Source organism: Balaenoptera physalus (assembly GCF_965194825.1).
Source record: "Balaenoptera physalus genome assembly, chromosome: 4".
In the NCBI taxonomy this organism is placed as follows: Eukaryota; Metazoa; Chordata; class Mammalia; order Artiodactyla; family Balaenopteridae; genus Balaenoptera; species Balaenoptera physalus.
The window spans coordinates 100,908,995-100,934,109 of NC_138891.1; the positions used below are offsets into that span (position 1 = coordinate 100,908,995).

Consider the following 25,115-nt stretch of genomic DNA (forward strand, 5'->3'; position numbering starts at 1 on the left):
TCCTGGAGGACAGGAGATCATTTCTTATACATCTTTGCCTCTTTCCAAATACCTGAGGTATAGATTTATAGGCAATAAACACACAGCAAACCTTTACTGAATACGAATTTGTAAGGATTAAAAGATCAATGCTAAATTTGTGGCACAGTAAATTATATCTGGTTTTGTTGCTTCTTAGATTTTGAAAACCACACAACACCCTGAATTAAGCATTGCCTAGGTCTCCTTAGAAACATGTTCTTGCAAGAATATCTCAAAAGCAAACAAACAAAAGGTAATAAAATGAGTTTAGAGGAGGTGATGAAATGCCCATTATTGGCAGTAATTTGCTTCATGAGTTCTTCTATGCCTGTTGTCTTCTTTCATTACTTTTTGCCTCCTGTCTTCTAGTACTGGATAAGAGAAGATTAGTACTTCCCAAAAGAGCACCAGTAAATCATATTTCTAGAGAGATCTGACTGATTCTGAAATGCTATGCTTTTCTTGACTTCTCAAACTCAAGAATTTGACTTTAGATCGGAGGAAACAAGAACAGATCTTTTGTACCTCTAGTTCATATTCTTAACAATATTTTTGTAACAGTAGGAGTTGTGATTTCAGATTGAATACTAGAATTTCAAAGGCTACTATGAGATGATTAGTAGTATCATGTTGATAACATTACTTTATGCACAGGTAACAGATGCCATTTATTAACTCATACATGGTTTTAACATTTAACCATTCAATAATTTAAAGTGATATACATTTCTACAGAATAAACTGATTAGTTAGTATCACTTTTTTTTTTTTTTTTTTTTTTTTACAATATATGTAGTATAGGAAAAAAAACCCCAAACTTAGTTTCAATTTTGAATATCTGGTTACTACTTATTCATGTCTTTTTAAACATCTGTTTGTTATCTTTCTTCTATTGTACCTTGGCTGCCTCAGGTTATTTTCATTGCTTCTTGCTGGGCCCATCTGGTTTAGTTTATGCTAAACTGCTAGTTGGAAAACAGGTAATAAATACCTCAGGAGCATCTTTTTCTTTTGCAGTTCAGTACTGAATTCACCGCAGTGAATCTTAGGGTTGCTCAGCTTAAGTCATTGGTCCAGGTGTCTAGATCCAGGTTTCTGCCTCTGTCTACATTATTTTCAGCTCATCCTTTGTCTGGTATCAGCTGTCTCAGCTCTCCCTTCCCTGCCAGGGCAGTGAGCCTCAAACTCTTGGTGAAAAGAACCACCTAGGAGAGCTTTCTGAAAACGCTTATGTCTTAGCCCTACCCTGGACCTTCTGAGTCTGAACTTTGGTGAGTAAGGGCGAAACATTCTAATGCAGCTTGTCCTCAGACCTCTCTCTGAGAAATCACATGAGCCTTAAAAATAGCCCTAAAGCATCTCTCTAGTTTATAATTTCCTCACTTAAATCCTTTCCGTTAGCTGGAGGGTAATATAGATTGAAAAGTCCCTTATAACTTGAGCTCAATTTGAAATAGAAGATGAGTTTAAATAGTTAAACAACTTGCCTCACATATTATCTCTATACTGTGGTTAATTAGAGAACATCCCTTTCTTGTTAATTCAGCATCTCATGCCAGAGAATCTGTCTTGACAAAGTAGTTTGCAATTTGGAGGTGGAGGTGGAGGTCGGTGTTGGGGAGGAGATGGTGGCAATTATCAAACCAACTATAGTGGTAATTATAGCTTGCTTGGGAAGAGATCCTTCAAATGAATATAACCTTGTAGTCAGCTCAAGGATTTCATACATATTCTAAGAGTTAAAGAGCTGATTTTCTTTTTTAGTGTTAATGAATTGTAAATTGATTTGTTATATGTTAAATGAGAGTCCCTATAAGAGGGAGTAAGAATTCCTTAATATTTCTATGGCTAATGCTCCACTAAATAAAACCAACTAATGTTTTGGAGCCATTGTGAATGGTAAATAACTAGATATAATTAGTCATCTTGTATTTTTAGCATATTCAGTCTGTTGTGTTTTCCAGCAAGCAGAATTAGGAAAAAGGTAATATCATTTAATGAGAAGCAGGTGCAATTTCCACCAGCCGACCTAGAAACCAGATGAAAATTCTTAATGCTGAAAGGTTGGAACTGAATTTCTTTGGCTTTCACAATTCATGGATACATGTTTAAAATGAACTCTTGAAGTGCTAGAACAGTAGAAAATCATGGAAGACAGTCACTGAACTACTTACAATGCCCATTCTGTAAGTCCTTTCTTCTCTTCTCTTCTGACTTCATTTTGGCCTTTATATACCATTGACACCTTTAAAAAAGGTAAATAGAATCTTATTTTAGTATTTATGCTGGATAAGAACCAATATTAATTAAAATACTTATCACCCATAGGTGAAAGTTATCATAAAGACCACTTTTAAGAACATATTTATAACATGTGAAAATATTCCATAAAAGGTTTTTTTTTAATACATCAAAATTAGCCCCAGATAGGAATAAAATACTCTCAAGTGGATTGATTGATCCAAATGATAGGAAGCTTAGAAAATATTTAATAACAAGCAATAACCATCATGTCTTTCCTTATATGGTCTCTAATAGCTAGAGTCGATGAAATGCATTAAAAGTCACAATGGAAAAATTGTTTTTGATTCAGAATCACAGAAATTTAGACAACTGTCTTCCAGTTTCAGTGCTAAACCGCATTTTCTTTTTTTAATATTACAAATGTGGTGGAGGCATGTTCTGTTCTTTCTCGGAAGAATCACGCTCTGAAGAACGGGCAGGTGCTTATCTCCTATGACTTCTTCAACGTGAAAAATTCGGCAACATCCATATTATCTGACAGCTCATCAAGTTGCTAATTCCAAATGGTTAAACAGAATACATCTGTGGTGCACAACCCAATCTTTCAGTGTGAATTTGGTCTCAGATCCTATTGACAAATTGCGTATTTATTCAGATACGTCTTACAATTTTCATAGAATAATTTCCAGTGAATGCTTCCCTAGCATAGTGCTTAAGAGATGCTCCAGAATGAATTATTTTATCTTATGTAATTGAACTTGTTTTTTTCCAGTATGTAGAATGTTAAGGCAGTTTCTGATGTCACATAAATTTGGCAAACATGGAAATTGTACTAAATTATTTTCAACTTTCAATTTTTTTGGTTATTATTAAATCTTTTTAAAAATGGTATTCAAATTCTGCTTCAGGAATCCCAAATAAAGATAACAGTCAAGCCCAACTCTTAGGTTTATTAGCCAATTTTATTTAGCCTACAATGACTGTAAAGTCTTCTTTTGTCATATTTATGTGTAAAGGCAGTATTTTCTGATATTTTAATGAAATGTTTTTCTACATGTGTACGTGCTATTTAAATCACTGTTTGCTGAAATACTCTATGAGGAAATAAGGGCTTAGCTCATATTCTACAAATACATAAAATATAACTTAAAAATCAGAACCAATTTTGCTACATGTTGAATCACTATTAAATAAAATATAATTTGAATCAATTTCCATTATGAATTTAGAGGCATTCTTTAAAATTGACAATAAATATGACACTGCTATTTAAATGAACTCTGAGACACTATTAATTGCAAGAGTCATGCTATGTCTATTAATACACCTGAAAATTTTAAGTGAACATAGGGGTAAATGTGCCCCTTTTTCAATTAATTTCATAAGGAAGTCACCATTTCAACTTAACCACATTAGAATATCCTCGTGTTTCTTTGTTCCTTGATAAATCCTATAAAGTAGATTTGTTACAACTAAATCTGATACACTCTTAACAGGTAGCAGTTACATTTCCTCAGGGACCCACACTTGATAAGTGCCTAAGTAATTGTCAGTTTATTGATCTATACTTCTAGTCTGCTGTCAAAATTTCAGATAATATTTTTTCATATATGCATATCCTCTATAATTCTGTAATGATTTTTAATAAAATATTGGTATGTAAGAGTTTTAAAAATGAATAAAGCAAAGGGTGTTCATAGTTTGCTGAACTACTGGCTCTGAAGGTAATTTCTGTGCATCATCAAATAATCAGGGTTTCCCAGTAGAGTTGGTGTACTTTAGCTGGAGTCAGTAAGGATGTGTATTGTTTCACTGGCATTCTTATTACAGTTTTAAATCATGACACTGATATTTTGCTGTATCAGGAAAACTCTCAAGGTATTTTGTGCCACTATTGATAATTTAGATGGAATATTTTCCCCTTGTAGGAGTGAAAATATGATCTGAAGACTTCACAATTTCTGACAAAAGTCTGGGCCAAATATCAAGGGCTCAATAAGAACTGACACTTATTCTTTTAAATAATTTCATACACATTATCTTCATTCACATCTCTGCATTGTCAGTAACTGGCTCATGGAAACAATCTAATATGTTTAAAAATCAATAAAGCATTTTAATGCTTTGTGACACCAAACTGTGTAAAAATAGAAATCTAAGGTTTAGATGGATGAAGCACTTTGACCAGCTAGTTGGGATTCAAGTCTAGGTCTTTTGCTACATTAAATTTATTGTTATTTTAAATTTTCATCCATATTACTCTTAGGTGGAAAAATAACTTGATTTATACAACCATTAATATAGTTCTAATATAGACCCTTTCAATATTTAATGGATAAAATAAAACATTTCTATAATATTAAGTTTATAAAACACTTTATATAAATTGTTCAGTTTCTCTGTTGAATTATTTTTTTTTCCAAGCAAAATCCCTTTAATGGTATAATTTGATTGCAGTAAAGGAAAAACGCAGACATAACTTATTAAGTAGGATTTTATCACTCATTGTTTTCAAAGTGTTTTTATCAAATCTTTGGTTGCTTCCATATTCAGGGAACTGTTGACACAGAGAACTTGCCATGGTGGTTCTATTGCCACACAGAGTTCACTGTCAGAGTGGAATCTGCCTTGACCCCTTTTTCTCACATGTATGCTTTAAGTTTAAAAGCCCTTGAACAGACAGTGTATAAGAAAAATGGCTATTCACAAATCTTGGAAATACTCTGGTATAATTCAGTTACCTGCCAGTGATTAAGAAGAACAAAGTAAGAATGACGAGGAGAGTGAATCCTCCCACGGCCGCCGTGGCTATCACGAGAATCTGCCCTTGTTCTGCTGCCATGTCAGAAGCTGAAACACAGTACGATATTAACATTTCCCTGGGTGACATTTCACTACCAAATTGTTTTACAACTTAGTATATGCTTGAAAATATGGTAATGCATACCCAAAAATCCCACCACATTTGCCCTTTATTTGGCACGCAAGATGCAAACCCCAAATGAGTGCTGAAGACTGAGGTCATAACCCACCACATAACCCTTTCTTCTTTTTTGCAAAAATACCAAGAAAGCAGATGGATTCCTAGTACCCCTCTTTTTAAGATTAAGTAGGTTTGCAAAATTAATTCAGCAGACGGACTAAAGGATTTTGTTTACATAATTGCTAAATTATTTCCTTGAACACTTTTGCCAACTCTTGGGCTATACCCTGCAGGCCTGCAAACCTTGTAATTGCCCAGCTGAGAGACAAAAGAAAGAGCCAGAAGACAGTGACAGAGACAGCGACGGTTTATTGGTTAGGGATTCTTACAAGTCTGTAAGTCCTGGAGCGACACCCCATCACGGACAGCAGAGAGCAGGCAGGACACAGCAGCAGTCTTCACTATGGGGGTGGGGTGGAGCTACCATTTATAGGGGGAATTGACTTTAGGTGGGCTCATCAGTTACCAGGGAAACCAGCAACTGGTACAGGTGGCAAGCATGTAGGCAGTTACTGATTAAACCCTATAATTAAGAGGATTGTATAGTCATGTGAGTAGGGTGTAGGTGAAGCATGGGCTGGTCGAGCAGTGGGTGGACAGAGGGCAAGAGGAGAGCCATCTTGAGTGGCCTGACCATACACCAACAGACCAGGCTTTACAGACTGTTTTGATGTCTGTTTTCACAAAGTGAAAAGGCTATTATTGCACAACTTAAGAACAAACTTCTTTATATTTCATAGAGCTTAATTCAAACATCAAAGTTATGAATTCCCAACTCTAGAGCACAAGGATATACATAGTAGTTGCTTAGATGTTTGACTAGCAGTCATTAAAAAAATGGCATTTAAAAGCTTCCCTGTTTGAGGAAAAGTATAGATTATGTATGGTAACAGCATATTACTTCTCTCACTTACAAAACTGTGTCAAAACTGCAAGGGCTGCGTGTTTCACTAACCTTCCAGGAATCTTTTAAAATATCTTAGTTCAATTAATTCATTAGCACTTTTCATTCTCTGTATTACTGAAGTTTTAATGAGATACAATTTTATTGGACAGCATATGGGTAATTGCTTAATAATAGAGGTAAGGAAACTGAAGCTCAGTGAAGTTAAAGAACTTGATCCAGCTCACGCATGACTGTCACCAGAATTCAGGCTTTACATATTTGTTTCATTTCTCCTTCCTATGCTATAACTTGCAATAATAATTCAGTTAATTATCAATATTCTAAAACATTAAATCAATCAGTGCCTCCAATATCCCTTAACTTAAATAAAGCTTGATTTTTATTTAGATTACTATAAAAAACGATTAATCTAATCAGTTGAAAGCAGCAAACTGAATCAAAGAAAGAATATAACTGAAAAGCAAACCACTTAATTCTCTACCATAATAATTTAAATTTATTAAACCTGGGTACTTTCCGTAGAAGTAGCTCTTTTTCTGGGAATCAAGTACGGGGTAAACTATGTGCAAATTCATAGCCAGAGTAATAACTTTCTCATAAAAATGACATATCTACTAGAGAATATCTAAACCTTAAATGCTATTGTTGAGTCAGTAAGAAACCAGTCAAGCATTTAGGAGGCTTTTTAAGAAATCTAAATGTAAATAAAAACAAAAGTCATTTATGTTCAGGTTTTAGTAAGAAATTTACTAAACCTTGGAATTAGACCTTAGTCACTATGATTTAATCAAGATATTTTCAGGCAATCTATTTCAGTGTTGAGTTGTAGCTCACAATCTGTGTAGAGACAAGTTAAATAGTTGAATCTTATCCAATAAATAATGTACTGAAGGTTTTTTATTAGGTCCTCACTGGATTTCCTAATCTTCAAAATAACACTGATACCATGGGAATTAATGTGTGCTTTAAAATGTCACATTTTCTCATTGAAAATTATTGAATAATAAATTGTAAGGAGTAGATGTTATAGAAAACATTAACTTTTTGAAGATAAAGGAGGTAGCATTTAAAAAGAAAACATTATTTACTTACCAACTGGTGTATTTGTAAAATATATAGTTCAAGAGTTTTAAACCTGGAGCATGTATTTTCATGGTAGCCAGGTAGCAAGTGATTTATTGACACCATGTATTCAAAGTTCAGATGGTGGAGATGATTATGTAATTGGGTGCCTTTGGAAAATCAGATTACCTCATTATAGAAAATTGTGTTTTTTAATTTAAATAATTGCTCAGTAAAATGCCAGTACTACTAATATATCTTCTTTTTCACCCTTGTGATTACATATTTATGAACTTTGCTTCAATTAAAACTTTAATAGGATAACAGTATTAAGTTGTGACAGTTTGAAAAATGTATATTTCTGCATAATTGTTTCTTAAACATCTGTACTAGGAATTCTAAACACTCCTCTGTGGAGAATATTTTATATATATATATATATATATATATATATATATATTTGAAAATAAGTCATTTGAAAATAAGAGTATATAATGTGATGTACTATTATACTGATAGTAAAATTCTATGGATGATGGGGATGGGTTGATTATGAAAACATTATGAATCTCATCATCATCATCAACAATAGCCATATGTACTCAATAGTAAACTATCCTCTAGCAGTATGCTTAGTGCTTCAAATTCATTATCAAATTTATCTGCACATCTTAATAGGTAGGTACTATTATTATTCCTAGTTTAAGTGGTTATATTACTTGCCTAAGGTCACACGTCTTGTACACAAGAAAGCTGGCCACCCAACCCTGATTTATCAATCTCCAAGCCCATACTATTGCCACTATTTTGCACCACCATTTACACTAACAGAATAACTGGCTTGGGGCTCTTTTGTGTGTTCTAGAACCATCATAGCCTTGCTTGACCTTGGTTTCATGTCTGTAAAAATGAGAATGTTGAATTAAATATTCTTAACACAATCCTTCAGAGCAATTTTACTATGATATTGTGTTATTCACTAAGGCTGCAATCAAATACTGGGAAGAACAAGATTTGCCAGACGGAAATAAGAGGAATTCATAGGACCTGTGCTTCAGCTCTTGGTCCGGGTAGGGATAATTTCTGCCTTTTTATCATATTAATGTAGCCAAACACAGGGCTCTGACTTTATCTCAGGATAAAGTCCAAAGCCCTTAACTTTGTTAACAAGGCTCTCTACAAATGGCTCTAGCATATATCTCCAGATTCATCTCTCATCATTCTCTATGCTAAATTCATCTCTCATCATTCTCTATGCTAAATCTCCATGCTAAATTTCTGCGAGTTCCTTCAATGTGCTGGACTTTCACGGTCAATTCCTAATCAATCCTCCTACATGAACATCACATCATTTTCTGGTTGTTTAGATTTTGTTAGGTCCCTAGATATATGTTCCCATAGACCCTTGTACTACTTTTATCCATAAATTTCTATCATGTTTTATTGAAATTACCTTTTTTTGGTAATCTGTCTTTCTGTTAGATTGCAAATTCTGTTGCAGGGACTTTATTCACTATAGTATCTATAATATGTTGAATGAAGACATCCTCTCCTCCTTCCCCTCCCCCAAAAGGAATTTGTAGGTGTAACTGAGGACCTCAATCATCCTGGATCAACTGGGTGGGCCCAAATCCATGAAAAGGGTCCTTATAAGAGACAGGAGAAGAGAAAATAAAGAGGAGAAGGCCAGAGACAGAGACTAGAGTTATGCAGCCACAAGCCAAGGAATGCCTGGAGCCACCAGACAGTGGGAGAAGCAAGGAAGGATTCTCTCCTAGAGCCTTAAGGGAGAGTATGCTTCTGCTTCTGGCTTCCATAACTGTGAGAGAACGAATTTCCTGTTTTAAGCCACTATATGTGGTAATTTGTTACAGTAACCCTAGGAATCTAATACAGTATTTGACCTACAGAGCTTGATACATGGTAGTAGCTCAATAAATATTTGTTTGTGTGACTGGATTGAATGATTGTGTGCATTGGATGATTCTCGTATAAAACAGGTCAGATTAACCTAGGGTAATCCATATTCTTGCCTTCCACTTGATATGTAGAGATTTACCTTGAAGGTAGTAACATTATGTATATGAAGTAAGTCTATCCAACACTATTTTAATCAGAGGACTCTAATTTTTCTGTATTATTGGAGATAATGCTTCCTGGAAGGCAGGGACTACAAGAAAGTACAGACTTCTACATTTGATCAAGTTGAGTAGATTAAGTTTATAAATGTGAATCCAAGGTTAAGAATTTATTAGTTCATTCAATAAATGTTTATTGAGCACCTATTACATGGCAGGCACTGAGATGGACTCTAGGGATACAGTGGTAAACAATAAAGACTGTCCTCCTGGATTTACCGTCCAGTGGGGAAGATAAACAATGAGCAAATAATTACGAGTCTAAGAACTGTTACAAAAGAGAAACTGCAAGGTACTCTGGAAGAGGATAAACAGCCTTTGGCAGTGAGGCAGCAGAGTGGGAGTTTGGAAATATGATGTGTTGGATGAAGGAGTAGGAGGAGGAGGAGGGGAAGGAAAAGGAAGAGGAGGAGGGAGACAGTGAGGAGTTGTTCCTTGTTTAGAGGTCTCAAAGACTTCATTAATGTAAACAGACACTTAGACAAATAAACCATAAAATCATCTACCAAGTGGATTCCATAAAATTATAGTATAGCTACAAATTCCTCTGTTGTGAAAACTTGTCTATAGTACCACCTATTCATGTTTTCAATCCTGAGAAGAAGCTTGCTTATTTCTAATTAGTTTTGTAGGAGAAATGTGTATACAGAGCAAACCTGTCCTTCAGAAGTAACACAATAAGAAACACAATAATCTATGGTAAGAAATAAAATTTAATTGTGACTAGGTGATTGGGAATGTTCCTTTGCTTAATGGAATGAGGTTATAGTCTTAGAAAAAGATAAGTATATTAAAATGATACATTTCATTCTATGGTTTGGAAAGAAGCATACTTCCTTAAGAGGAAGCAATTACCCAAAAAGAGTTGCAAATTTGTTACTGAGCAAGGACTTAGCACCTACCCAATGCCTGGCATAAATCAGGATGACATTATTAAGTGAGGTTTGCTTTAGTTATTGCTATTTAAAGAGAAAAAAGTGAAGTTCTTTACTCGGAATCCAAATACTTAAAAAAATAGATTTCATGCCTTAAGGGAAGTATGAGGGAAAAGCAATTTGGCTATTTTTAACCAAAGAATTTTCTTCTATGGAGGCATATGATTTTGTCTCCCTGTAATCAAGATTATTCTAGTTTATATTTACATTTCAAAGTAAAATCTGTTATTTGTATTCTGTGTCATTTTCTATGCAATAGCTTGTTAAAGTTAACTCTTTTCTGTTTTAACATCTTCTTAGAGTAATGGAAGACAACCTTTACATGATTTTTTTGAATAAAGCATTTCTCAAAATGTTGCCCCAGTGAAATAAATTTGTTTCATATTCACATGTTTTATTTATGACTCCCAATTTTAGATGAAATGTCAAAATTTCAAATACTGTTATCTCAACACTTTACCAAATGATTTTTTTAAACACAGCAGAAATCCCAACAAAGTAACGAATGGAAAGCACCCAGTAAATTAACCTTAAGGTTTGTTGACGATCGATACAGGAAATCCTTAGCACTATTTTTTTCAGGAAAACAATTCCCCTCTCAGGGTATATATTGCAATCAGGATTGGTTTAACCTTACGAAATGCGGCATATATATATATAAAGATGTAGCAATATACAATGGAGACTCATGAGTCTGTAAAATCTCACCACTGTACGGTCATGTAGACATAAGGGTGTGAGATAGGAATGAAAACTGAAGAAATAGTTCTCCTAGTGAAGATAATCTTGTGATTTTGTAGATGGTGTTGTTCTCTCGGCCACCTGGACTTGAAACGTGAGGTCATCTTTGATTTTACCTTTCCCTACAACTCCAGGTCCAAAGTCAAATCATTATTATGTCTTATGTTGTCTTGTTTTTATTACCACTGGCACTGCCTCTAAGACTTCAGCCTCATGTGATTAAGCTACTTTTATAATTTTCTATTAGACTGACTTTCCACAGTGTCTCTTCCTAATCCATCCCACATTATGTGGCCAGATAATTATACTTCAAAATAATACTTAAAAATACTCAGCAAATAAAATGATTTAAAAATTAAAAAAACAAAACAAAAGAAACCTCAGACTTTCCTATTGCCTAGAGAGTAAAATCCTCCCATCGCAGTAAGTATACCATTCTTAGAGATGTCCAAGACTGAAACTTTGGACTCAGCCCTCACATAATGCAGGCAGATCATCAGATCATCAATCCTGTCATTCCTACATTTTAAAGTATTTCTTTTTTTTTTTTTTTTTAAAGTATTTCTTAATTGATTCCCATTCCCTCCTATCCCCACAGCTATTTTCTTAGTTCAGATACTCATTTTATCACATGTATTTGAATTCAGCTAGATGGCGAGTTCAATTATGTGGAATGCGGTGGAGCAGTGGCAAACAAGACAGACATAAAGAGCCTCTGAAGAAACATCTGACAGATGTTCACATACTAAAGGACGCAGAGTTTACTCATAAAACAGCTTCAGTGCCTCACACTCTTACTTCAGACATGTTTATTGATTTCCAAGTTCACAAAGTAGATACCTGAAGAGAGGGAATTGAATGGAAGTGCACACTGCTAGGCTGACTGAAAGAACAATTGGGAAACCTGAAAATCTGACATAAAATTCCAAAATATATACTACTCTGGAGGCAGGAGCTGAGGATCAAATAGCCCCATAAAATTCAAGGAGCACCAAAGGACTCACTATGTTAGAACTCAATGCATTAACATGATCATTCAAGGTCCATTAAAAAATGCTGAGATATGTTCAAGATATTTTATATAAAAGGACAGGAGTTTGTGGATGCATTATTAGAAAAATATTCAAAATATTTAAAAATTATAAAAATAATACTTTAAAGACCAAACCTCTGTCTGAAAACTTCAACTATCAAAAATGATTCATTTTCTGAAGATTTCCATTTTTTGGCCCATTTCAACTATGTCAAGCTTCTTGAGGGCAGAAATAATATCATTCTCCTTTCTGTATCCCATGGGATTAGCACAGTGCCTTACACAGTATAGGGATTAATAAATGCATATTTTCATGAAGAAGAGATAAAGAACACATTCTAGATGTAAGGATTAAACATCTCTGACTATAAAAAGTTTTCATGTATGATTTGTTTGGTAATATTAATGCTTAAAAATGTTCTAGTGACACAAAAAATTCCCCTACACTTTTGTATTTTGGCATTTAATATGTTCAAAGATAAATTAATAGAAAATAGTGTGAATAAACTTCTTTATTCAAATATCCCAGCCTAGGGTTTGAATGAAGTAGCTATTTAGAGGAAGAGGTATTGCCTGAGATTGTACTAACATGTTTCTTTTATATTCATTCAACATTTGGTGCCATCTACCAAAAGGAAAAATATCCCTAAGACTGGTATACGAGAGAGAGAGAGAGAGAGAGAGAGAGAGAGAGAGAGAGAGAGATAGTCAGATAGAGAGAGAAAATAGCAAGAAACTCTCTGATACACTCTAGTAAGCCAGTTACTGAATTCTCTTCTCAGCTGGATGGAAACAAACCTCATGAATCATTTCTGTTGAAGTAAAGACCCTTAGCTGGGATTACACTTTTTCAGAAAATTATTTCACATCCGCGCTTTCCTCCACTGCTCTGTCATTTCTCCAGAAACAATGCAATTCAGTACTTCAAACTGTGGCTACACTGGGACACAGAAGACTTCAAGATTCACTCTTCTTGATGACCTTAATTTACTTGTCAGATAAAAATGCCAAATGAAACAGGGATAATTGGAAAATGTGAGTTTGGTACAACTTGATGGAGAGGCAGAAGCAGAGGCAGGTAGTGTAGCATGATGAAACACTTGTCTTTTTCTTTTTTTAAAGAGATTTTTGTCTGCATTAATAAATGGTCAACATGCCTTGCTACAGGTAGGCTTCATGTGACAAATATCAAAGAACAAAGAAAAGAGATTGAGGCATTTAAACACCTGGGACTACTGTTAACATTCTAAATGTCAAGAGTTTAATTTGTAATTGTCTATACTTCATATAGTTACTGGCAGTTGAGATAGATCTTTGATAACATTTTTTTTTTGCAATTGAAATACTCATGTTGCCAAAGTACATATTTCATCATTTTCTTTAAAGATCCAGTGTACAACGGAATTTCCTTACAAATTTCATAAATTCCCTGGAATACTGATCTGGAACCTATTATGTTCAATTTCAAACACTATTCAACAAGTATCATAATCATAATAGTGGGTATTTACATATTGCTAGGCATATATATGCACTTGAGGTTATAGCTTTTAATATAAAGGTTAGTGTGATTTGAGGTTAAGTAGGTTTGTAATTAAATGTATAGAGATCACAAATTTCATAGGCTTATAAAATAAAAGATTTATTTAGGATCTATTTTTCATAAAAATATTTAAAGAAAAAATCCTGATAAGAAACACAGATTGATTACTTAGAAAAAGGTCTATAGATTTGCTTGAGGAGATCCTCTTTACTGACGCATTATTCATTCAAAAACAACAAAAATATTAATCATTTAGAATGTGCTAAACACTATGATATAAGGATTGGGGAGACAAACCTAAAGCATATTTTCCTGTCTTCATAGTAGTTTCTCTTTAGCGAAGGGGTTAGAGATGTAAGCCTTAATTGTAATATAATAAAATTGTTGCTAAAATGGAGGTACATGTGAAGGTAATGAGGGAAGAGTAGGAGAGTAATAACCTTGATGGGAAGAAGTGAAGGAAGGTTTATAAAGGAGGTGATTCCTAAGCTAAAGCTAGAATGATTAGAATAAATCTGCAAGTCACCAAGGTGATGAGTAGATATTGGGACATTCTAGTTTGAAGAAATGACATCATAAACATGGAGACACAAAATAGCTCACCATCTTGAGTTGTTGTTTCTGTGTACTTTGGGATGTCTGAGACACAGATCAAGAGGCTGAATAGGAGGTTGGAGAGAGAGAGGCAAGGGATGGATCATGAAAATTTAAATTGACATCATGCTTATGTTTTTCTCAGGTTACCATTCATACTCAGGTTCAGAGGTAGAGTTGATGGAGATGTGAGTTTCATCAGAATTGCCATTTTTACTGGAGATATAAACTCATGTATATATATGGGAAGGACTTGCCTGAAGATAAATCCAACAGAGAAGAAAGCAGAACTGAGACCAAGAAAGTATTGAGAACATAGTTGGAGAGCCTGTATTTGGCCTGAATCTCATGCTACTCCTTGACTTTGGTTACAGAAAGCAATAAAGTCCCAATTTTTATTAAGCCAGTTGGGGTTTTGTTACTTGAAACTGATAGTCCTATTTAATATAATGAACCAAAGAGGAAAGAGTTTGGTTGTATTTTACCACATGCATATCCTAATATGAGGGGACAGGAGGGTAAGTGGGTCTTTATATTTCCAAACTAGGTACTAATAATTTCTCATTGTTTATTATGTTGCTTCAGCTGGATGTTTTCTATCTCCATTTACTATTTTTTTTTAAAAGTTTGATGTTGAACACAGCCTCCTGAGTATGTTTGTCCCCACAATGAGATGGATAGGATAGGAAGGATAAGGTGAAATGGGATGGGGGGCAGTTACCTTTATAAAATAACCTTTTGTTTTACAAAGAATATCAAATGCTCTGCCTGAAGAGATTCCTTTTTTTTTTTTTTTTTTCTTAATAGATTCAGGGGGAAATCAGTCCTGTCTAGCGTATATTTAATGGATCTCATGCACTGATTTAATAAAAATTGCATGGATGTAAAAACAAACAAACCAAAAATAAAAACAAATGAACTGACATTTCTGGCAAGTTTAGCGTGACAGCATGTTAAAATCAGATTGTGGAAGAATCTGCCCAATTTAAACCCATCTAATTATAAACTCATTACTACCAAATCTGGAGCTAAACAAATTCCTGTGGAAGACCTTTACTTAATTTTCTCAGTTAATGATAAAGCAGATTTGAGGCTACAGTTGTCCCTTATATGGCTTCAGTAGAAGTCTTTGTGAAAGCACAGAAACCAGCAATGTTGGGGTGGGAGTGTAATTTCTCTCAGTTTTATGGACCCAAGCACGGTGTCCAAAGTAATTTAGATCCCAGGCATCTAACAGGGACTTGTTACCCCTTATGCCAGAACTCATTTGATCATCCCCTGAAAGCAAATAAGTTGTAGGGCAAGTTTTTGGATCATTGTTTGAAACAGTTTGAAGCCTGTTCTGAATACCACCAAACTATTTACCTCAACCTTTAACCAATCACTGTAATTGGTTCTGGAAAGATTCAAGGAGAATCAACCCTATTTTAAAAAGGGCCAACCTATAGTCCTACAGAACTATGGCTCGATTCAATTTTCTCAGAGTCCCTCAATTATTTATGTTATGCTTTCCCTTAAACGATGAGTGAGGTCTCCAAGTTAAATATTTTGTATTAGAAGCAAGAGGGTTTGGGGCACAGTATTACTCGACTATTTAATGTTATTATTTTCAAGAAAATAAGACTGTTTGCTTTGCATATATATCTTTCATTAAGTTTTTAATTCATTGCCTAGAGGATCAAGTTAACTTAAAACTGAGGCTTAGTATTATGATTCCAGAAAAATGAAAGTAAATGCCACTCTAAAAGAATGGTGAACTAAAGGGGAAAGTTTTCCTGACATACCCATTCACAATTTCATGTAATATAAACAGGCATTGTATTTTATTTATTCATCTTTTAAACCAATATCTTCACAATTTGATACTGATTGTAGACAAACTGCATATGTGCCATCTTGGTAGACAGAAAGATAAACTTCTTCCTATATGTTGATGATATGGGTTTCATTTTCAACAACTAGAATTGAGTTCTGGATACAAAAAATTCGGCCATTCTACTGCTTCAGAAAGAATTGTATAATCATCAACTTTATCAAAACTAAAATCATTTTCTTTGGCAGACAAAAGGCAGTTGATCAAAACTCTACAAACTAGACAACCTATTTCATTTTGTACAACATACTTTTTCCATGGCTTATCCTGGAAAGCATGCTGCAGAACTGTGCAGCTCAATATATAACTTTTTCCATGGGAGCAGTCCTCCTTGGGCTTCTTTTTGATGACTTGGAACACTTACTTTGAAAATTTTCCAGGCCAGAATCATCTTTTTATTCCGCAGTACCCTGTGGTGTGGAACTCCAGGCCTTCGATCAAGAGTACGTTTAATTGTGGGAGCAGATCCAAATCTGCTTCCTAAGGACAATCTTTGCTTTGCCTGCAACCCGTTTCAGTGCAAATGTGGGGAGATTTTATTTTTGCATGAGCAAAAATATTGGTTGGGCATCTTGGCTTTAATAGCAGAAAGATTTCTGCATCTTCTTCATCTTATTTTTAAAGCACTTGCACCATCCCTCAATACAAAAATAGAGAATTCACATTCTAAGCACTCATTAAAGACTAACCTTAAAATTCTTAGTAAGCATCTCTTAGGATATCTGTTCAGCCCTGTCTCTGAAAAGTGCCTCTACCCCAGGGTAGGGCTTTGGAAGATTGTTCTCTCTGTCTCTGGCTCCCAGACATGAATTGGATTAGGGATGGAGATCTGACTCAAACTGGGCCACTCACAGTCTCTCTTCCAGGAATTTGGGATTAGGATTCACAGTGTTTAGCAATTTTGATCCATGATTGAAATGAAGCAGAAATGTGAGTTTGCAAGTCATGGGGCAGATAGATATCCTTTCCTAAATGAACACAGATTCAGGGAAAAATAGTCTTTCGAGAGAGAAACAGAGATGAGTGGCTGTGTAGAACAAGAAAAAGACTGGCTGCTTTCATTTCAAGAGTTTTCCGATTTTTTGTTTCAGTCCTTTTTGAAGCCTAGGTTTACTCCCCATGTTTCCACTGTAGTCCTGTCTGGGATATTCTTGTATCTCTTTTTCCTTAACTTAGCTCATGGTATACCACCATGGAAAAACCACCTTCAATCAGTGACACTTTACCTCCGTCAGGTCTTCTATCAAAGGTTGTGGTCAGAAAATACCACATGAAACAAACTTCTTCATTTGTTGAAAAAGCTCTGCTTGAGGCCATTATCCTCAATGCCCTCCATGCATATTTCCTATAGTATTTGTGCTTCCTATTATAAGAGCGTGATCACTTCTCTATTCTCTGGCTGCTGCCAGAAATCTCAGAGGCAGAGATGGTGCACACATGCATCTCTAGTAATAATTATCAAAACAAGACTTTGTTCCTTCTTGTTTTTATGGATCTAATTTTCTACTTCTAGTTCTAATTTATGAAACATTTTGTACATGTGTCTTAAACTGCCTGGAATGTTTTTAGGGAGAAGAGAATTGCAAGTAAAAGAATCAACAATCCTGTTTAGTTAATCAAGCTTTCCGAGAAAGCATCCCCATAAAAATTAAGGGCAATTTAGATACGTTAGCATATATGTGGGAAAAGCATTCAGCAAGCATTCAGTTTTCTCCCTAAAACATGAAATGTGACTATAACTGTAATTCTCTCTTAACTCTAATAATTGATACTAATGATTTAGATTATAGTTATATATATGTTTGGGTGTGTTCTGTTAAACAATATTCTTGATTGAGTAATTCTAGATGATTAACAAAAGGTGTAACAGAGGTCACTTCTATCCCCTTTAAAACACATGAGAAGAATTTCTAAATTCCATATACTTACTAGATTGACTGATTGATGTGTTAATTACCTTTTTCCCCCTGGCAATGGAGGTCCACATATAAAAACTCAGATGAGTTTTTCTTTTTTTTTTTAAATGTAAGTCTTTTTAAAAAATGTTTTTAGTTCTTTTATTTATTTATTATTTATGCATTTATTTTTGGCTGCGTTGGGTCTTCGTTGCTGCGCTCAGGCTTTCTCTAGTTGCGGCAAGCGGGGGCTACTCTTCGTTGTGGTGCGCGGGTTTCTCATTGCGGTGGCTTCTCTTGTTGCAGAGCACGGACTTTAGGCGCGCAGGCTTCAGTAGTTGTGGCACACAGGCTTAGCTGCTCCGCGGCATGTGGGATCTTCCCGGACCAGGGCTCAAACCCATGTCGCTGGCGTTGGCAGGCGGATTCTTAACCACTGCACCACCAGGGAAGCCCAAGTGAGTTTTTCTATACCGCTTCTCTTCTGAAGATTGACAGAAAGTATTCTTCTCATTGCTTTTATTTGCCATACTGAGTTTTGGCATTCTTCACCTGTCCTAATCCCCCAATTTCCACAGTATAAGCTATTGGAAGTCTGAAGCTAAGGTTGCATATTAGACTCCCTCAAATATCTTCCCAGTCATGGACTAAGTAAGATGCCCCCTTCTCTCCTTATGTATGCAAGTTCTAAGGACTTAGAGGTCTCTGGATGTCACAGATCAATGCAAAGATAGAATTACCCTATCAACTTCTTATTTACTCACTTGTGGCCTTCATTTTCTGTAAATAGTAAAGTATTTATCTTAAGCAGTAAGAACACTGGGGAAAATGGTGACAGAAACAGTTTCATGTGAAGTTTGTTTTTTAAATAAAAACCTGTTAAATTTATATTGCCTGCTTCTATTAATAATCTCAAGGGTAGGGTAGAGTCTAATCATGAATGATGTACTTTTATAATCCATAAAACTATTGCTGAATTCAAGCAAATAGCAATTGTAAAGGTACATAACTTAAAAGAAAATCACCATGAGTGTTAATTGGGTATCTTAACTGCATGTTTATGTTTAATACAATTTGAAATCTATCAGCACAGTGGACAGTTAAGCAAGAAGAGAGAGGGAAAATGACAAAAATACAGCTAGCTAGCTATAAAAAGATGCGGCTCCTAAGACGGATAAATATAAACAGTGAGAAGTGGGTCTCTAATGGACAGAAATTAGCTGTCAACAATTTAGAAGGATTCAAAAGGCATTTTGAGTTGCAGTACAGAACATGACAGAAGAAAGAATGTGTGCTAAGGGCAATTAGATAACCCTAAGGCGCCTTGGTATGTTTCCACTTGGTGCTCTGTCTGCCAGGCAACACACAGGTTTATTTGGAAAAGAATGGAGTATCCCTCTTTCCAGTCATTATGCAAGTAAAAATGTGATTTTATAAAAGTTCAAAAATTCTCAAACCGGCATCTATTCCATAATTTGAAAAAGTAAAATCCTTCCTCAAATAGGATATTCTATGCCTATTACTTATAAAAGTAATAGCATAACTAATACCCATTCTGAGTCAAAATATAGTTTTCAACATATAGATAAATGTGATTTTCTGTGGGTTGCTTATTCTTTTGCCACGAAATCAGTTGTTCAGTTATTTATTTAATTTTAAAAATGTATAGTGGGGCAGGTGGCTATGGGTACATAAATCATGTCATTTATACTTGAAAACGGAAGAGGATTCCACAGAGGGTAACCTAAGGGAGGTTTCTTGCCAGAATTACATTCTTTTTATTCCTTCTTAATTTTTTTCTTTCTTTTTTTTTTTGGAGATGAGTGGCAGCTGAGTCACAGCACAGGCTCATTCAAAAATTCATATTGGACTCAGTGAAGGAGTCCCCCTCAGACGAAGGGTAGTAATTATTATAATAACTAACACTTTTAAAGTGCTTATGTATGTAATCCACAGTTCTAGACACTTCACATGTATCAACCTATTTAATCTTCAAAACAATCATATGAGACAGTAGTATTATTAGCTTCACTTTATAATTGGAGAAACTAAGGTACAGAGAAGTTAAGTAACCTGCCCATGGTTATGCAGATAGAAGTGGCAGAACCAGGTTTAAATACAGATAGTCTAGTTCTAGAGTTTGACCTCCTAACCATTATGCTATACTGTCTGCTGGCATTAAGACTTTTTGTAATTTAAGTATTTAAAAGAAAGATGGCCCAACCCATAGATAATTTGATTACCATTGGAACAGGAGAGACAGTGGTTCTGGGTCCACAAGATAATGTTGTTGGAATGGAACTGATGGAGGCTTCCTGACTTGCCTCCTATGCTGGCTAAGATCTGGTATCTCACAAGTTCAAGTGTGGAGCTTCCTTGGCTGAATCCAGTTCTTCAGTGCGTAACCCCTGGAAGGTCAGCTCATCTTGGGGAATCTCACTCATGCTTATATGTCACCTATAAAAGTTAAACAAAAGCTAACACTAAGACTAGCCAACTAGTCTCAAGGGTTAGCTAACGGGCATGAAAAATAAATGTCAGAGGGAGAAATCAGAGAATGACTTGATTGCCATTGTAAAATGTCTACATGCAAGAAGATAATAAAGAATAATGTTTTGTTTTGTTCTTTGAATTAATTAAATTTTTTTTTTTTTTTTGGCCGCACTGTGTGGCACGTGGAACTTCCCTGACCAGGGATCGAACCCATGCTCCCCCTGCAGTGGAAGTGTGGAGTCTTAACCACTGGACCACCAGGGAAGTCCTTGTTTTGTTTTTTAAATACAGTTTTGAATTTGCTAGAATGGAATGTTAGAATTGAAAATTAATACCAATAAAATCAGTATTAATAACCAATACTTACTGAGCTCTAACCACATGAGTGCTGGATAGTCTGCTAAGTACTTTACACACACTGAGTCACTGCATACTCAGAACAACACTAGAAAGTGGGTGGTATTCTCTCCATTTTCCAGATGTAGAAACTGAGGCACAGGGAGGTTAACTGACTTGCCCAAGGTCTGATATCTAGAAGGTGATAAAGATCTAAGTCCAGGGTTCAATACAAAGCTTGAGCTCTTTTTAAAAATTGATTAATTTAAAAAATTTAAAAAAATTCTTGGCCATGCCCCGTGGCTTGTGGAACTTTAGTTCCCTGACCAGGGGTTGAACCTGGGCCCTCAGCAGTGAGTGTGGGGAAAAGCTTAAGCGTTTAACCAAAATTCTTCTTTACTGCTTCTTTAGTTGTCTATTTGTGAAATATCTGCCAAATTGAATTGCACAAATCAGTTGCTAACATAAAAAATTTCCTTGTTCTTTATGCTTTCCTTTATGCTTGTTCTTTATATCTTTCCTCTTCTTCAAGACCAAAGGCAAGGCCCAAGGATTATAAATTTTATTTATTTATTTATTTATTTATGGCTGCGTTGGGTCTTCGTTGCTGCGCACGGGCTCACTCTAGTTGCGGCGAGCGGGGGCTACTCTTCGTTTCGGTGCGCGGGCTTCTCATTGTGGTGGCTTCTCTTGTTGCGGAGCACGGGCTCTAGGCGCGCGGGCTTCAGTAGTGGTGGCTCACGGGCTCAGCAGTTGTGGCGCACGGGTTTATTTGCGCTGCGGCATGTGGGATCTTCCCAGACCAGGGATGGAACTCATGTCCCCTGCACTGGCAGGTGGATTCTTAACCACTGAGCCACCAGGGAAGTCCCCAAAATTAGGATTACAGTGAGAGTTAGCATTTCATGACCACAGGAGGAGGGAGGCACTCCCTAACCTCCCCTCAGCTTTACTTTCCTTCAGAGCACTTCTCATCATCTGTCTTAGATGGAGTTTCCTGGGATGCAGACTCTGCAGGGGGGCTCTGCATGCTATAGGTTTACTGAAGAGTGACCTCAGTACGGACACATGGGGCAGTGAGGGAAGCAGGAATGGGAAAATGGAGCAGCTGAACTGCGATACGGTGGCTACAAAGACCTCAGCCGACCTCAGGGAGTTCTGGAGCTGACTTGGCCCTTCAGAGTTGTCCTGAATTGAAGTGATGGGACTAATCTTTGTGCCTCTCATTGACCAGTCTTGAATTCTGACTGCCCCTGGGGAGAGGAGATGTCTCTGGGGCATGCAGCCTCTTTTGGACAGAGGCAATGTTGGGAAAGGAATTCAGCTGTGAGTCTTCAGCAAGCAGTGCTCCCATGAACTGAAGGAATAAATGCCTGGGTCCCGAAGGGGAGATGGAGGCAACACACCTTAGCTCTGCATCACCTGACATTCTAATTATCTTACTTATTGCCTGTTTATTGTCTCTCTCCTCTCTAGAACGTAAGCTGTGGAACAGCAGGGATCTCGGTCTGTTTCTGTTGTATCCCTAGCATGTAGAATAGTACTTAGTAAAGAATACAGAATGGGTTCTCACAGATATTTGTTGACTGAATCAGTGTACAAACAAATGAATACATTTCTAGTTTCCTGATGAGAAAACTGAAGCTGAAACAGACTAAATTGCCCTCCTTAGGTACTAATACCTAGGGAGTAGCAGAGCTTAGATGCTGATCCAGACTGGTCTGGAGTGGAGAAATCCTCATAAGCCAAGATACCAAGTCCTGTGTTGCCTACCTGAATGTATCATTTTCCTTTACCAGTTAGAACAAACAACCAAGTAACCTAGCCTGGGACGAGTCAGTGACACATTTGTGTGGCACATTAGTCTTGGCGTCTAACTTTGCTTTGCTAACATATCACCTTTACCTCTATGCTATCTAGATTCATGAAGTTTCCCAGATAACTTAATTTCCACGACTTCTTCAATATCTAGGACTGACCAATTTTCGCTGAAGGTTTGGCATGGGGTGACTCAGCTCCAGTTTTCTCAGGAGGCTCTGGTGAGCAGGTCATAACTCACTGTGTCTTGAAAGTCCAGAGACCAAATATGAACTGTCAAGGAGAAATATGCAAGCTTACACGCTGGCAGAGAGCAAGCATGTGTTAGAATTTAAATTGATAATTCCCAGGGTTCCAGCGCCTTCTGTAGGTGAATTCTTAAGCCTAAAATAGACTCTGGGGAATTTGGAAGCTATGACAGCTATAGGCGTGACAATGAAAAAGATATTTGGAAGGATTTATTTTTAGTGTGGATAAAATGAAGGTGAGGAAATAATTAGATGTGTTAGCAATGGTTCCAGGAAAGTCCATTATGGAAAGCTTGCTCTGACTGCCTTGCCTGTCTCCAAAACTACAAATAACTGGAAGAAAAATAAAAACTCAGGAAGGTTTTAGCTTCAGTAGCAAGGTAAGGGATGGCATGGTATGGGCCCTGCCTATGAATCCAGCCCCTTAGCCTGTATTTCCTGTACCAAGATCATCACCCCCATCATTCCTTACCCCTATCCTTGTACCCTCTGATGAAACTGCTGGCTCTCTAATTAGAGTGTGCATCAGAATTACTTGGAGTGCTTGTTAAAACAGAATGCTGGGTCCCACCCCTAGACCCCAGAGTTTCTGATTCAGTAAGTCTGAGGTGGGGTCTGAAAATTTGCATTTCTAACATGTTCCCAGGTGTTGCTGGATGCTTCTGGTGCAGGGTTCACATTTTGAGAACCACAGTCCTAGGCATATTGAAATTCTTTCAGTTATTAGAAAGTTCCATACTCTTTCATCTCTACCTGCACACACGAGAGACTCCCCAACTCTCTTATCCCACCCTCCATCCCCATCATTTTCACAGCCAAGTGTTATTTAACTTTAAACTCTCCTTCAAGACATTATTTATTTTTGGAAGCTTTCCTTGACACGTTCGTTTGGGTTTTTCTCCTTGTGCCCCTCGAAGCATCGCATGTAACCCTGTATTGTAATCTTGTGTAATTATCTGAACTTCTCAACTAACTTTTGTGAAAGTCAAGAACAAGTTTATTCTTTTCATCTTTGAATCCCCAGTGCCTGCCTTTATATCTGGCCCTCATTAATATTTTTTGATTGAGTGAAGGAGTGAGGAAATAAATCGAACAACTGAACATTCTTCTGCTTGCTTTAGCTTTTGCTGCTTCCTTTCAAGTGCCCTTCACTTTCTTTCTCATCATGTCAAATTTGGAACAAACTTTGCATCAGATTTAGAAATAAACCCTTTTACTTCCAAGGATAACAGCTTATGCAACACTATTGAAAACATTGCCAATTTCATTCCTTCATCTCAGAATGAGAATAGGAAGTGTGTAAAAATGCATAATATATGTATATTATATATTCATATATAATATATGAATATAAGTATATGTATATATGTATAGGTATACACATATATATGTATATATAAATATACATATGTATGCTAACTTCATTAAGTCATATTGCAATGTTTATTGTTTACAGAAATGCTGAAACTGATTGTTGAAAAAAATCATTTAGTGTACTCTTCTGTTTTGTATACAGCATATAGAACTATTTAATTAAAAAAATACCTACAGTGCAAGAGCATTTTTTAAAGGATGCTCAGTTTTCCAAAAGCTTAAGAGAATATGGATTCAGTTTGTTGTAAGTCAGCTGTTTTATAACTAGCAGCAAGGTTGCCGCACTCTGCTTCTTTGGCTGTTGCATAGTCGGTAATGCGCTCACGCATGTCTTGCTCAGGTTTGTGCACACACAGCTAAATCTTTTAAATGGCTCCTACTATTATTTTGCCAAGAATTCTTATTACTCAATTTAAATTCACTGAACTACTGTTTCCCTTGAAAAAGTAAAGTGTAACGCAAATACTTAAGCTGCTTCTTGATTCTTCACACAGGCCTTGGTAGAGCTGGCTGGGTTTATTTCATAAACATCTGTCCATTCAGTATTGGGACTTCACAGTGAGACGAAGGCAAAAGCAGATAGATGCCTTGCATTGGGTTAATACACATTTAAAAAATGTTACGTTAGATAATTTAAAATTATTTTTACTGCATACTGGTACCATGGCAAGTACAATTCAAACTATGTTATGTCTTTATGTTTTGACATCGGAAGATAGTATTTAGTATTTATGTACTTTCCATAAAGTACTTTTCACCTGACTTGGACATTTTGACAACTCTTTCTTTCAACTCTCAAATTTTTTCAGCTCTGAAAATGCTGGATTACCAGGTGGATAGAATTCAATCTGGAAATAGGAAATAAAGCTATGAAAGG

At 36.0% G+C, this 25,115-nt stretch overlaps 1 protein-coding gene and 1 long non-coding RNA gene across 2 annotated transcripts in view; one reads left to right on the forward strand and one right to left on the reverse strand.

Moving 5' to 3' along the window:
• The window catches only part of LOC309660153, a 639,313-nt gene that overhangs the window by 370,478 nt on the left and 243,720 nt on the right, over nucleotides 1–25,115 (forward strand). The gene's annotated exons all lie outside the window — the stretch shown is intronic.
• The window catches only part of EPHA6 (EPH receptor A6), an 870,129-nt gene that overhangs the window by 266,704 nt on the left and 578,310 nt on the right, over nucleotides 1–25,115 (reverse strand). Inside the window, exons 9-10 of the mRNA XM_082460667.1 lie at nucleotides 5,007–5,115; nucleotides 2,196–2,266 (exon numbers count right to left, since the gene is read on the reverse strand). Coding sequence (XP_082316793.1) covers nucleotides 2,196–2,266; nucleotides 5,007–5,115 — 180 coding nt within the window. The remainder of the gene's footprint in view (nucleotides 1–2,195; nucleotides 2,267–5,006; nucleotides 5,116–25,115) is intronic.